The sequence below is a fragment of the Phodopus roborovskii genome, unplaced genomic scaffold, assembly GCF_943737965.1.
Source record: "Phodopus roborovskii unplaced genomic scaffold, PHOROB, whole genome shotgun sequence".
In the NCBI taxonomy this organism is placed as follows: domain Eukaryota; kingdom Metazoa; phylum Chordata; class Mammalia; order Rodentia; family Cricetidae; genus Phodopus; species Phodopus roborovskii.
This window is the reverse complement of record NW_026126525.1, coordinates 14,084,098-14,099,905: the sequence shown is the minus strand read 5'-3', so window position 1 is coordinate 14,099,905 and position 15,808 is coordinate 14,084,098. Positions and strand designations below refer to the sequence as shown.

Genomic DNA, 15,808 nt, shown 5'->3' with positions numbered 1-15,808 from the left:
ATGAAACGTAAAAACAAATAGTAACTATATTCAGGCAATGGATGGCTTATCAGAAAACCACTTTCAAGAAATTAAAATAATTTATAACAGGGAAGAAATAATTTGTGAAAGACTCATAGGAGATCCGTTAGTTGATCCTGGTCTTGATGAATAAAATGTCTCTAGGAAAGAACAAAATATAGATGAGGAAAACAAAGGAAAAGATGCTATTGTAGATAAAGTAAAAAGGCATGGGAGAGGACTGTAGCCACTGCCATCTCTATTACATATTGTACTTCAGGAACCAATGTATCAACAGCAACACTATTAAACTTTCCCATCTGTACAGCAAAAGGTTGCATTAGCAGGCATGTCATGGTCATTCCTAACCTAAAAGTCTTTGATTCTTAATTTTTCTTTTGAATTATAAGTGTCTTGAAGACAAGGGACATTACATTGATGTTTCAGTAAATGCTGAAAAGCTTATCTTTACTTTTATACAGATCACAATAGCATGATAGGCTGTGTGGTTGTTTCTATATATGTGGTGTGGTGGCTTGAGTCAGACTATCCCCCTATAGGCTCAAGTTCGGGGAGCTAGTGTGGACTTGCTAGAGGAAGTATATCACTGGGTATGTCTCGGAGAGGTCCTAGCATGCCTCATTTCCAGTCTACCCTTTCTGTTTTGGGTTTACACTGATGTTGTGATCACTCAACTTCCTGATCCAGCTGCTTGCTATCATTACTCCTGGCCATTATGGACTCTCCCTCTGGAACCATCAGTCAAAAGTAAACTCTTTCACAAGTTGACTGTAACCATAGCGTTTTATTACAGCCATGAAAAGTAACTCAAATCTTCATCCCAACTATTAATGGTTATGCTAACTTGTTTTGGATTATTACATTAGAAAGCAAGGTGGACAGGTTCCTTTTTTTTTTTTTTTTTTTTTTTTTTTTAATAAGACCCTGAAGTTCATAGGTATTTACTTGCATGGCTTTCCTTTTATTCTTCTGTAACTGAATATTGAGCAGGAAGGCATTGAAGAGGCAAAGAAAGTGAACCAAGAGAAAGTGATTCCTAAAAACACTGTCACCAAACATGTGAGACTCAACTCACAAAGAAAGGTGGCAAGAAATAAGTTTGTTCCATCTTTTCTCATGTTTTTTACTTTCTTCCTATTCTTGTGTTTCTGCTTCTGTTCATATCTTCTCAAATCTCTCCTTTTACAACATGGAATTCAGCAGTTTTGCATATCTGTCCAAGTCCCCCACCATGGAGCCATGAGAATTCTGATGCTAGGATCTGACCCGTGTTCTGCGGTTTGTTGTGTAATTTGTATGTGCTCTGTGGCATGGCTTCAAGGGCCACATAACTCAATCCAACTTACCCCAAAATCGCCTTCTTTCCCTCTCCCCTTACTCCCTCTTCCAGAAAGTTCTGCAAATCAGCAGCTGGGGGAGAGTTATGAGGTCAGATAACATTACTTTACGCCACTGCACTGGTTTTGAGCTTGGATGCAGAGAACACCTCAGAACCTCACAGAGTTATGGAATATGTGTAATTTTATAAACTGGCATCTCAATGAATAAACACATACTTGACAGGATTAAATGTTCTTGCACATAACATAACTATTAATGAAATTTAGAGTTTTCACCATTAATATGTATCTTCACAGTTGAATGAAATACACAACACATGGGAAAAAAAGTGAATGGGATAGGTGCCAATACAAATAAAATCAAGCACCAGAAAGCAGAAAAAGGGCAGAGAGTTAGGCAACAAAGTTACAAGTTCAATATATTGTGTATAATAGACTGGCATGGGGTAAAATACATGAAAGGAGGCCATGGCCTCAGTTATCTCTCAGAGTAGGTGGCTTGGATGTGTTATGGTTGGTTATTTCTCAGCAGTTTCTCTGGGCCAGTTCCAAAGACTTGAAGAACATCAATTTGAAAATGATGTTGAAATTGCTTCTTACTCTGATTAAGGCTCATCAAAGAAAAATAAAGTACACATTACTTCAAGGGCCCATTAGCAATTGCTGAGCCAGTAGCTGTGTGCTTTGTAAATATGTTACCTTCTCTCTAGAATTTTGAAAATAGTATATTTGTTTGAAAGTTTTTATCCATCTTTGAAAATTATCCCTCTCAGGAGTAAGGAGCAATGCTGGGAAGAAGTATTTAACTACCCGGGGCAAATTGACAGTCTTCAGTGTATTAATTGTCCCTCAAACAAAATGAAAATTCAAACACATGATATATTTCCATTCAACATGGTTTCTAAAATACATCATTTTTTTTTACCTTGGTTGTTGTGGGATATTTTGATTGCACTCTGACACTCCTGAGACTGCCCAATAAAGTTATGCCTTGAATTGGGGGTGGAGCCAACAATTAGCTCACTGGAATTGGCCATAGAGAAGCCAGCAATTTGGACAGAGAAGATACACAGGAAGAAAAGGGCAGTGACTAGAATTTGAGCTTCCTCTTGCTTCTGGAATGAAGGAAGAGATGTGTCTCTTGCCATTTCTCAGGCCAAAAAGCAAGGTCAACTAGGTGCTGCTCAGCCTCCCTGAGCTAGCAGATTTTTACCCCAGCCTTTGACTCCTGAGTCTTATTGCTTAATAGAACAATAGAGACTTAATCTAAACCTACACATCACTGCTGTGGCAGAGCCTGAGCAGCTGGATAGGGAAGCCCAGCCAGCCAGTCAGGGCAGGGCATTGACTGAGGGGCTGTGGGGGAAGCAGATGATAATAAAATAGCAGTAGATTTAAGTGTAGCTGCTAAGTAAACAGAAAAATATCACTTAGTAACAAAAGAAACAGGTAGATTGAACAAAAGGAATTTTCACCTCATGTTTTCTTTGACTGAATTCTTGTACTTCAGAGGGGGAGATCAGAATCTGAATTCAACACTGTTGTGCACAGGCCTTGGGTGAGGCTCTTCTATCACAAGAGCTGTGATTGAAATGACCAAAATCCTCAAGAAGGAGTCACTACTCACAATGTTCATCAGGGTGAGGAGGTAGTTTTGAACATGTTCTTTGCCATGGAAACGGACCACAGAGTCATCCACTCCCAGAAGCACTTCGATGTTGTAATCGTTCTCTCCCGAGTGTCTGCGGCGCCTCATTGTCTCATTCAGCTGCTGGCCAATGTTGCTGTAAACTGTGCCTAGATCATCAAGGCCTTCCAAATCCGACTCTATTAAGAGACAAAAGGAATCCAGGCATTTCAGTTTCCTTATGGACCTTCTAGTACTTTCTTAGAAATACATCTTTTCAAGAGATATCACTACAATCCAAATCATCAGCATATTACTTTCATTTTGTTTAGTAAATAATAGGCAAGTATTTAACACTCACAGTAATATGCAATAGTATCATATATATGCAGTGAACCACTGTACCAAACTGAATAGTCACAAGAATAAAAGTGGTTAGTCTACATCCTTAAGTCACCAGGGAAATGCAAATCAAAACAACACTGAGGTACCATCTTGCACCTGACAGAATGGCTAAAATAAAAAACACCAAAGACAGTTTATGCTGGAGAGGATATGGAGAAAAGGGGAATACTCCTCCACTGCAGGTGGGAGTACAAACTTGTACAGCCACTTTGGAAATCAGTATGGTGGTTCCCCAGGAAAATGGTAATCCGTCTACCACAGGATCCAGCAATTCCATTCTTAGGTATATACCCAAAAGATGCACATTTATACAATGAGAACATCTGTTCTATTATGTTCATAGCAGCATTATTTGTAATAGCCACAACCTAGAAGTAACCTGGATGCCCTTCAACTGAAGAATGGATGGAGAAAATGTGGTACATTTACACTATGGAGTACTACTCAGCAGGGGAAAAAAACAAAATGAAACAATGGAATCTTGAAATTTGCAGGCAAATGGATGGAACTAGAAGAAACCATCCTGAGTGAGATAATCCAGTCACAAAAAGACAAACATGGTATGTACTCACTCATATATGGATTTTCGACATAGAGCAAAGGATTTTCAGCCTACAATCCACACCTCCAGAAAAGCTAGGAAACAAGGAGGACCCTAAGAGAGACATACATAGTTCCCTGGAAAAGGGGAAAGGGAGAAAATTGGGAGCATAGGGAGAGGGGAGAAAGAGGAGGAAGAGGATGGGAGAGTGGGCATGAGGGAGCAGGAAGATTAAGTCAGGGGAAGAACAGAGGAGAACAAGAAAAGAGATACCATAATAGAGGAAGCCATTATAGATTTAAGGAGAAATATGGCACTAAGGATATGCCAGAGATCTACAAGGATGACCTCAACTAACAATCTAAGCAATAGTGGAAAGGCTACTATAAATGCCCTTCTATGATAATGAGACTGATGACTACCTTATGTGCCATCTTAGAGCCTTTATCCAGTAGCTGATGGAAGTAGAAGCAGACACCCACAGCTGAACACCTGAAGTCCAGTTGCAGAGAGGGAGGATTGATGAGCAAAGGGGAGAAACCCATAGAAACAGCTGACCTGAACAAGGGGGAACTCATGGACCCCAGTCTGATAGCTGGGAAACCATCATAGGACCAACTCAGACCCCCTGAACATGGGTGTCAGTTAGGAGGCCTGGAAAGTCTATAGGGCCTCTGGTAATGGAACAGCATTTATCCCTAGCGTAAGAATAGACATTGGGAGCCCATTCCACATAGAGGGCTACTTTCTCATCCTAGACACATGGGGGAGAACCTAGGCCCTGCTCCAAATGATGTGACAGACTTTGATGATTCCCCATGGAAGAACTTCTATGGAGAAGAGAAGATGAGGAGGTTGGTGGAGGGCATGGGAGGATAGGAGGGAGAGGGAACCAGGATTAATATATAAAATAAGACTGTTTCTAACTTAAATTAAAAAGAAAGAGCCCCACTTGACAGGAGAGACTGAACTCTTGTGGTAATAATGTTTAAGGCAAAGACAAATAAATTAAAAGAAAAAAGAAGTGGTTAGTGCATCCTCAGACAGAAAAAGAGGCAGCAGGGTACAGCATGGATGCCAGTTACAGAATCATTCAATAAAGACTTTAAATAATGCCATGTGTCACCACATTAACAATGTTATGACCAAGTGGTGTAGAATTTATATTATATAAACTTAAACTACTCTTACAAGTGGCCTTAATTTAAAAATCAACTTCTGTCATATAAACCCAACTACATTTATGAGAACCATTACTGGCTATGTTAAGAGTGACATGGCTAAGGGAGTATCCCTCCATGGGGAATGTGCTCCCAAAGTCCTTTCGTGCAGCAGGGATACATCCTGGTTCCACTGTCAGAGGTCTCTTAGGCTGCCCAGGCCTTCTAACTGAGACCCACTTTCAGGGCATCTGAGTCGGACCAATGCTGGATTCCCAGCTATCAGTCTGGGGATCCATGAGCTCCCTCTTATTCAGGTCAGCTGTCTCTGTGGATTTCTGTAGCCTGGTCTTGTCCCCATTTTCTTATCACTCCTCCCTCTCTGCATCTGGATTCCAGTTCAGCTCAGTGTTTAGCTGTTGGTGTCGCTTCTGTTTCCATCAGCTACTAGATGAGGGCTCTATGATGGCAGATAAGATAGTTATCAATCTCATTATCAGGGAAGGACATAAAGATAGCCTTTCCACTGTTTCTCAGATTGTTAGCCTAAAGACAGAAGGGAGGGCCTAGACTCTACTCCAAATGACTTGACAGATTTTGATGATCCCTCCTGGGAGGCATCACCCTCCCTGTGGAGTGGGGGGGATGAGAGGGGGGTTGGGGGGCATGGGAGGAAGGAGAGGGAACTGGGATCGATATGTAAAATAAGAAATAATTACATATACATACATACATACATACTTACATACATACATACATACATGGAAAAAAAGTGACATGGGTCAGGTGTTGCATGCCTTTAATCCCAGGACTCAGGAAGCAGAGGCAGGAAGATCTCTGAGTTCGAGGCCAGCATGGTCTACAGAGTGAGTTCTAGGGCAGGCTCCAAAGCAACAAAGCAATACAGAGAAACCCTGCCTCAAAAAAAAAAAGAGAGAGAGAGAGAGAGAAAGGAAGGAAGGAAGGAAGGAAGGAAGGAAGAAAGAAAGAAAGAAAAAAGTAACACAGTTAATTGATAGCTTTACTATGCTGGAGTATGGTTGTCTGGGGAAACATGGCTAGGGAAACAAGTAGGCAGACACATGGTACAGCTAATTGATAATATAGTTCTCCACATTTGGCTCATCTCTCATCCAACAACAAGTAAAATCCACTGTTGTGTGTCTGAATTTGTGAGACAACAAAGTAAGGCATCAATCAGAAAATGACTGTTAGAGGAAAACAGCTTTTTTTGTATCAAAGAAGTATTTTAATTCTCTAAACATTTAAAAAATATATACAAACACAGAGATGTGGGAAGGAATGAGGCAGATACTGTTTGCATTTAATAACCTAAATTATCCATCTTTAGGAAAGAAATGTTTTGGTGAATTAAAACATGAACTATAAACTATATACTAACATCATTCAGCTACTGGCATTTAAAAAAAAAACCCTGAAGGTATGTTCATTTCCATTTCAAGTCCATAAAACCCAGAAAGGAATTTATTCTATAAAGTGCCTTGATGTCTAAAACAAGCTTGACAGAACCAAGGCTGACTCATGCTTTATATAGAGGTTTATTGAATGCTATGTTGAGGCCTCTATGAACCATATGAATCACAGTCTTGACATGAATGAATAGGCATTTTCTTCCCCACCTTTGTGGTTTTAGTGGAGCTGCGGGAAAGGATGTCTCTTGGCTGAGAAGGCTGATGACCAAGCCTTTAACCACATGGGATTAGAGGCATGGAAGTACATACCCTGCTCACACCTCTTTAACCTCTCACAAATGGAGAGAAACACCCAGCCCTGCCCAGCACGTACTAGCATAAACTATGCTTATGACTTGTTGGTTTAAAAGCTATACTGTACTCTACTTTGACCCAAGCCCAGCTCCTCATTCATTAGCTGGGGAATTTCTCCTACTGAGAACTCACTGGCTCCATGGTGTAAAAATAACTCTCTCCATCATCCACATCAAACAGAAAGCCACCTTCAAAAGTTGCTTTTCAAGAGTTGTGGACCCATAGTGAGGCTGGAAACTATACCTGCACACAGCTTTGCCATTCAGCCTCAAATCTCTCCGCACACTTGAGGTGACAGTGAGTGTATGGACAGAACCACTTGTGGTTTAGCTGTCAGTTCTAAAAATGTCTTCTTTGGCAGGGTTGTCAGGGGCAATGTTCAATGGAAATTCGTGAGCAACATCATTAATTTAGCAAGCCTGATGAATGAATGAAGAAGAGTGAGGGTTTATTGCAGAGAGACAGTTCATTCTGGCCTGACACTTCCAGTCTGGCTTTTGCATTTCCCCTTAAATAAATGGAAATAGTGGAGACATTTTTGGTACAAAAGGGAACATGGGGAAAAAAGAAAGGAACCTTTAAAACCAAGGTTTTACTCTGTGCCATGCAATCTTATTTTCCTTGATTCTGAATGTGGACAGTGTCAAACATTAGGACAACGTCAGGCAGTTTTGCTTACACACATCATAATTCTGGTCATCGCTGGAGCCATGAAGTGTACTCAGTCACAATTAATTTGCCTTAGTATGCTTCCTTTGAATGTAACTTCCAAGTTATTACTAGCACATCCCCCCCCCCCCGTTTCCCCTCCATGACTAGGTATCACTGTCTGAGTTCTCCAGACTGGACTTAAACTTGCAATATGCCTCTGCCTCCTGGGATACAAAGATTAGGATGTGTGGAAGCACAACCAATTAACATGGACTTTACAATCAGGCAAATGCATGTTCAAATTGTGATAGTGACCCAAACAGCTCTAGTTTTATGTAAGGCGACAATCTTCCTTGACCCTTAGCCACTTCATTTATGAAATGGAAAAATCCTTATATTTAGGGCTGCAAAGATGGCTCAGCTGCTAGGAATGCTTGTTGTGCACATCTAAGCATCCGTGTGTAAAGTCTGAGAATGGCTTCCCACATGCCTGTAATCTTAGTGTTCTGGGCGTGTTTGAAAGGGCACAGGAGGAGTGGCGCGGATGGCTGGGCAGATTGGTACAGGGAAGGAAACTGGACTTCCAGCCTAGCTCTAGGTTCCCTTAGAGGTTCTGCCTCTAGGAAATAAGATGAAGAGATATAACGTACATGAAATTCTTCTCTGGCCTCTGCATGTATACAGAAGCTTCCCTACCCCACCCCAGACATAGACCATTCACATCTCCTCCCTCATAGCTCCCCCAAATATATTCTTTCTCATAGGGAGCCAGTGCAAACATGACCTCACAGCACCTGTGCCTGCCTGCATAAGACTGGACACACTTATTGTGCCTGTGTTGATAGAAGAAACAGTCTATTTTTAGTTTAGTAGACAGATAGAGCATTATATTACGTCAAATAATTAGTGACATCGTACATAATGCTCCACTTCTTTCATATTTAGAATGTGATGTTCATCTTGATTATGTGATGAGTGTAGCTTGTCAGGCTTGGTGTAGTCAATATAAATAGGATCCCTACATTTAAGTTTATTAGGGGCTGAGGTGTAGGAAGTGTATTAATATAGTAAATGTGAGTGTAAGGGCAGTTGGGGCCGTCCTGAAGAGTAAAACTCACACAGGCAATAATGGTCAAAAGTGTCCCACAATAAGGAACTTTACTACATCAATGACTTGTTTGGAGAACAGTAGATTTGTGGAATTTACCTTGGAAATTATTGGCATATATTAATTAATATATTAGAAATATTTTTATTGTAACCTTTTGTTCATTCACCCACTAGTTTGCTGATGGCAATATATTATTTTTCAAATGCAAAACTGTGCACTCTGTATTTGTTAGAGTGAAATTTTAGGAACATATAACCGAACAATTTGGTCATAACATGTACAACTATTTTTTACTGTTAAATGTTTTTCAGAGCTGAAGTGGCATTTTGAACTTACTAAACATGGTATAACTTATGTTAATACTCACTCTGAACACTTTGTCTTAAATGATTTTCATGAAGGAACTAGCAAATTTTATGCCTAATCATACTGACAGGAATTCAAGGGGTAGTTATTAGTCAACTTGTCTCTTATCTCAAAAGAAGTCCTATTGTCTGAAAGGAGACAGAGCTAAAGTTTGAAAGGCATATTTTGACTGAGTTCTGTATCAGATACAGGGCTTCAGGGCTTAGAGCAAATATCACCCTGGGTTAGAGATAGCAACAAGATTCTGTGCCCACTGTCTAGTCTCTCCTTCCAAAGAGCAGAATGTCTATTTTATCTAAGACAGCAATAAACTCAACTACATGTCATTCCCATTCAGTGTGGTTAAGGGGTACATGTGATTTAAGATATGTAAGCCTAAGGAGAAGTATTGCTCATATACTGGTGACTTACACACAAGACACACCCAAGCTCCTACGGAAGGCTTTCCCAAAGATTCTGCAAAGGAAAGTGATTTGACTTTGCAGGTGCACTCCGTTCCTCACTAAGCCATTCTTTCTGTGCCTAAAGCATGGCACCAGGAACTGGAGTGGCAGGCTTGGCATGAAGGCAAGTACTGCATATGGCAGAGTGCTTACACATAGGACTGTGATTGTTCCATGAGTGTGGGAACCCACAAGAGTTCTGGAACAACTCCAGATTGAAATAATAAGATTGAAGTAATAAATGAGGGAAGACCCTCATGTTTAGGTCACCACCCTGATTGGACTTTCAAAAAATATGTAGATCACTTAGAATGTTTTCAGTTATTATTAATTTTGAAGACCCACTTTACTTGAAACAATGTTTTCAGTTATTATTAATTTTGAAGACCCACTTTACTTGAAACATTGTAATCTTTAAGAGATTCTATTAGTTGCATGACAAAGAGGTACTAGACAATGGGATACTCTACCACTTGACTGTAAATGACACAGCTCCTTCTACCTTTGGACATCTTGCTACTGTTGATATATAAAGTCTCTTAAGGTTAATTTCCTTCTTTTAAAACAGTTTTACCAATTCTAGCATCAGAGTCAGGTCCAACAGACTGAACCTTTCTATGCTATGCATCTTACAGACTGGACTTTCCTGTATATAATACAGACTGGACCTCTTTATGTTTCTAACAGACTGCACCTCTCTATGTATATTACAGACTGGATCTCACGATGTGTCTTTCTTAGGAGTAGGTAAGAAAGTTTATCAGAAGCGTTTGGCACATTTAACTATTTCAATGGCCAGAATCCAATTACACACAGTTAAAATCATCCCTAGTTTACAAGAATAGATGCTTCAGTCTGTCTCTGGCAGAGAAAAAAAATTCAGCCCTGTGCCTAAGGCCAGGCTTCTCTGCAGCATATGCTTAGATATGGGAGGTGTCATACCCACGCATGAAGATGGACTAGTGGATGCCTAACAGGAAACCCACTTGCCAGATTTTTTCAGAATCTGCTCCTCCTTCGTCTTCTACTGGATCTCTTACTCGCAGTTTGCATTTGTACATTTTATGTGTAATTTCACACACCATGTTGTTTATCTAGATTTAGTTTTGCATTCCTTCACCCTCTCAGTGTCTACAGAAGGGCATATTTCATCACTCATGTGGTACTAGTAGATTTTTTATCACTGTTTCTTATTTACCTAGGTTGCTGCTGTTTCGATTTATTTTAAATTTTATCCATATAAACAATGCATCTTTGTCATTTCCATCCCTAACCTCCCCCCGAGCTCCCCAACATTTCCCAATGTATTTTCCATCTGCTTCCAGAACTTTGTCTTTTCTTAATAATTGAAATCCCTATGATTGGGCAAGGTTGTCAGAAGAAAAAAATATAACACTTCCTGTAAAGTTAAATGTAAGATAAAATAAAATGCATTGTTGTCCTAACATTATAGAGCTAAGTATAGTTAATACTTAAAATATATTTATTTGTCTGAGATTCAACATGACGAAAGTATATTTGTTATTTGCTCTAGGTGTGAGGAAGCTTCCTCCAAGGAATGCATGCAGTCACAGGAGTTCAGTCACGGGGGTAACCCTCGCTCTTCCTCACCTGATCCCTCTAGGTCTGTTTAGTTTAATAGAATGATAAACTACGTCTCCCTCATTTTCTTTTTTTACTTTTGCTTAAAACAATTGGATGTGAGTTCCTGACACTCAAAACTAACAGAAACTCTACGAAGTCCTTAACTATCTCTAATAGTATTCTTTTCCAGTACTATTCAGAATCATCAGTAGTATTCTTTTCCATACTGTTTAAAATCATCAATAGTATTATCTTCCAATATTATTTAGAAAACTATTATTAGCTACACAGTCCTTCGAAAAGGACCCTATATTCTGTTTTACCTTATGAATTGATTATTTTAGCTCAATTTTGAAGACTTCATTACCAGTAATCACTTCTTACTTAAAATATACTATACATTAATATGTTTAATCACTTTGGTAATTTTTCAAAGGTAACACAGTTTATAATCTTTATATTTCAATGTTAACAGCACTCTAACAACTCCTTTCGTCTTCACTAAGTTCTATTCTTTCATATTTATGACTTTTGTAGTTGAGTTCCATTAAACCAAGAAGTGATGACAGACAGAGGAAGAGGGGGTCACACCCAATTTATTTTACAGTCTGATCATCCTACACTGCTAGGAAATTTTTTGAGAAAGTACAACTGTATGGAGAGAGATGGGGTTACATTTCACAGCTGTCAATTTCAAAGGTCATACCATTTTAACCAGTTAACCCTTTGTGTTTCCTTATTGGGAATTTAAAAGTCTCTTCATTTCAAATATCCCTAGGAGTTCTGCAAGAATCATACAGATTATTTTCTACAAAGGCATAGTGAATGAGTAAACAAAGGAAATACTAAACAAAATACTAAGTATTAACATTTCTATTTATTCTTTGAGATAAATACAAAGAATCTGGGAACTTTCCCTGACATTTTTCTAAGCACCAATAATTAATCTAGCAGGAGACAGGCCAACCTTGCCTTCCTTCAAAGAGCTTGCACTACAATGGTAAGCTCAGTGCTATGTGGTAAGAAGAATAAAACAGTAAGAAGAAAACAAAAGGGGCAAAGCAAAGGAGGTGCAGTTTTATATAAGATTTTCAAATGAAGGGAGGGCATAGGAGAGACCATGCGAAGTGATGGAATAGGTCACATGATTATCTACATTATATTTGCTTGAGATACATGCCAACATTTTACATGTATTCAGTCAGTACTGTGGTTGAAGATGGTCTGTCTCCAACAGGTTTGTGTGTTGGAAGACTGGTTCTTAACTGTGGTATGAAAAAAGGTTTGACATGTTTAAGAGGTGGGCTCCAGTGTGAGTTCACCGGAGCCATGTCCTGAGATGGCACTGTAAGAAGCTGGCTGCTCTATGAATTCCTACACTAAGATGTCATTTCTTGCTCCCAACATTGTCATCTACCATGATGTGATGCACAAGAATAGCCTTGCCAGAACAGCTGCCGCGCATACCATGCCCTTAAAACACCAAACTGGGGTCCAAATAGACTTCATTTCTGAGTAGCCCGTCTTGAGTATTCTGTTGAAGTAACAAAATCTGACCAGCACGTCAGTACATTAGTATATATCTTATAGACTTCTCCAGAAAGCAATTACAAAATCTAAAAATAAGAGCAGGTTCAAGTTTGTGGTAAATGAATGTCAAGAACTGCTTCACATAGGCCTTAATGCCCAGGACATGACAGTATGTTAACTTTCTATGACCATTCTATAAGCTACCAATGATCAGAACACAGACCCATAAGCCAGGGGCTATTTCAATCTGAGCCAATAAGAGCAAAGAACTTTCTCTGCCTAGCAGCTAAAGAGGTCTGTACACATGCCAGCTAACTCTTGACAAGGATTCAAAATGCTATTACTGATTCCGAAGAGAAGTTCACAGGATCAGAGAAAGGCTAATGGTCAATAACTGGCCAGAAAAGAGACATTCCAGGCCCACAAGAACAAGGTCAAGAATTCTGCCAGCATCCTGAGCAATCCATTAATAGTATCATTAACCATTACCTCCAGATCAAGTCAGGGCTTTAATTCTAGCTACTCTACTAGGAAGGCTGAGGCAGGAAGGACACAGGAAAGTCCAAGGTTAGGCCAGGCTACAGGGTGAGTTCAAAGCCAGCCTGATCAATGCAATGAGGCCTCATCTCAAAGTTGAAAAGAAAGACAATAGTCTAGGGATACACTTCATTGGTAGAGGTCCGGTCTTTAGTCACACACTCACACACACACACACACACACACACAGAGAGGCTGAGTCTACTGGGTTAGTTTTTGATTTTGGTTTTATGATGTGCTAAGCATAAAACTTGTCTAGGACCTCAGACTTCTGACCTACAGAACCAAAAATGCTGGGTATCGCCTTAAAGTTATTAAGGTTCTGACAAGTGAATTCCATAGCAAAGGAACTGAATGGGCTACGAAATGAGCTCCCAACTCTGTAACACTGTCACCCACTTGTGACTTGGGAAAGCTCCAAGCGCCAAGAGAGACAGGGAGGGAGGGTACAGGGGAAGGGGGAAAAGGGGAGACAGATTAAAAAATATAACTTAATAAAGATTTGAGAAACTGACTAATTTCGCTTAATAGGTTTCTAATGTTTTTGTCTGCTAATTCTAACATTCCTGTCAATTTTGGGCCAGTTTAAAGAAAAAAACAAAAACTGCTTTTTGTCATCATTATGGGTTGCATTTTTCTGCTTCTTTGCATACTTGGTGATTTTTGATTAAGTCAGCCAACATTGTAAATTTTATCTTTTTGGCTGCTGGATATATTTGTCTTCCTATAAATATTCTTGAGCTTCCTGTTGGATGCAGTTAAATGGTATGAAAACAGTTTGTTCCTTTTGGGTGTTATGTGTAAGATTTATGAGGCACAGCCAAAGAAGCATCCATCTAGAGTTAATGGCTGCTGCAGCAGGCCCACTCTGGATATCCTTCAGTGCTGTGAGAATCCCTAGCAGCGCTGTTACCTCTACTCCATTCATGTCGGGGATTTTCTAAGCTTTGCCTATTTCCACAAACTTATGCACCAAACAGGACTCAGCTATAGAAGACCAAGGACTCTGTATAGATCTTTAGAATTGTATCTTTGAATCTCTCCCTCTTCATTCATCCTCAGTCAGGTGACTCTTACTTCTCAGTTCTCTTTCTGGTCCTCCCTGCATTCTCATTCCCTGAGACTTAGACAAGACACCCTCCAGTTAGTAAGTCTGAGGATTACTAAATACCTCGCCCCCTCTTTTTTCAAGCCTCGTTTCTTAGAGGTCATCATTTTGATATCCACTGTCATGCAAATTGTTTCTTTATATATTTTGTTCATATCTGTTTGTTACAAGCAGGAAAAGGAGCTATCCCATATGATTCCATCTTGGCCATGACCAGGAGACCATTTGGATTTGGCTTTGCTATGAGTTTCTGGAGGCTTAGGACTGCTGTCCCTCCCTGCATCATTAACATAACTTAGAATTCACATCCAGAGTTTACCAAGTGACCGAATGCACAGTCTTTTCAGATCTGCAGCAATCAGGTAACAATGGGATGCTGAGCATAAGCCCTGGCAATGTTCTTACAGTAAAAGACACATTTGGTCAGACAGAAAATGTTCCTGACCATGTGTTGAGACTAACAACACTTCTCAGAAAACAGAAATGAGGGTTGAGTGGCACTCCGTGAACCTCGAAGATTTATGTTCACTTGTCTCATGAACAAATGGGATTTCTGAGGCTGATTAATAATGATCGGGGCCAAAAGGTATTGTAAATGCACTTGGAGAAAAACTGCTTCCAAGATATGGGAGTGGGGCAGCCTGCTTAGAAGTTGCATGGCACAGACATGGAAGCCATTCAGGAAATGTCAACCCTAACAAACACCTTATCCAAAAGAATGTGACATTTAAAACATCTACCCACTTCCCTACCGCAAGATCCAGCAATGCCACTCTTAGGCAGATACCCAAAAGATGCACAGTCACACAACAAGGACATCTGTTCAATTATGTTCATAGCAGCATTATTTGTAATAGCCAGAACCTGGATGCCCCTCACTGAAGAATGGATGGAGAAAATGTGGTACATTTACACTATGGAGTACTACTCAGTAAAAAAAAAAAAAAAAAAAAAAAAAAAAACAAAACACAATGGTATACTGAAATCAGCAGGCAAATGGATGGAACTAGAAGAACCCATCCTGAATGAGGTACCCAGTCACAAAAAAACAAAGATGGTATGTATTCACTCATATATGATTTTAGACATAGAACAAAGGATTATCCACCTACAATCCATACTGCCAAAGTAGCTAGGAAACATGGAGGACCCTAAAAGAGACATCCATCACCCACCCCCAGAGAAGGGGAAAGGGACAGATCTCCTGAGCAAATTGGGAGCATGGAGGGGAGGGGAGAGGGAGTTAGGAGAATGAGAAGGAAAGAGGAGGGGAGAGGAGAACATGAGGGAGCAGGAAGATTGAGTCAGGGGAAGAATAGAGGAGAGCAAGAAAAGAGATACCGTAATAGAGGGAGTCATTATGGGTTTAAAGAGAAATCTGGCACTAGGAAAATACCCAGAGATCTACAAGGTTGACCCCAACTAACAATCTAAGCAATAGTGGAGATTCTACCTTAAATGCCCTTCACTGATAATGAGATCGATGACCATCTTATATGCCATCCTAGTAGCTGATGGAAACAAAAGCGGACACCCACAGCTAAACACTGAGCCAAACCCTGGAATCCAGTTGCAGAGAAGGAGGAGTGATAAGCAG

At 40.0% G+C, this 15,808-nt stretch overlaps 1 protein-coding gene across 1 annotated transcript in view; it reads right to left on the bottom strand.

The window, feature by feature from the left end:
- The window catches only part of Adamts3 (ADAM metallopeptidase with thrombospondin type 1 motif 3), a 185,483-nt gene that overhangs the window by 40,232 nt on the left and 129,443 nt on the right, over window positions 1–15,808 (bottom strand). The window contains exon 5 of the mRNA XM_051198590.1: window positions 2,989–3,188. Coding sequence (XP_051054547.1) covers window positions 2,989–3,188 — 200 coding nt within the window. The remainder of the gene's footprint in view (window positions 1–2,988; window positions 3,189–15,808) is intronic.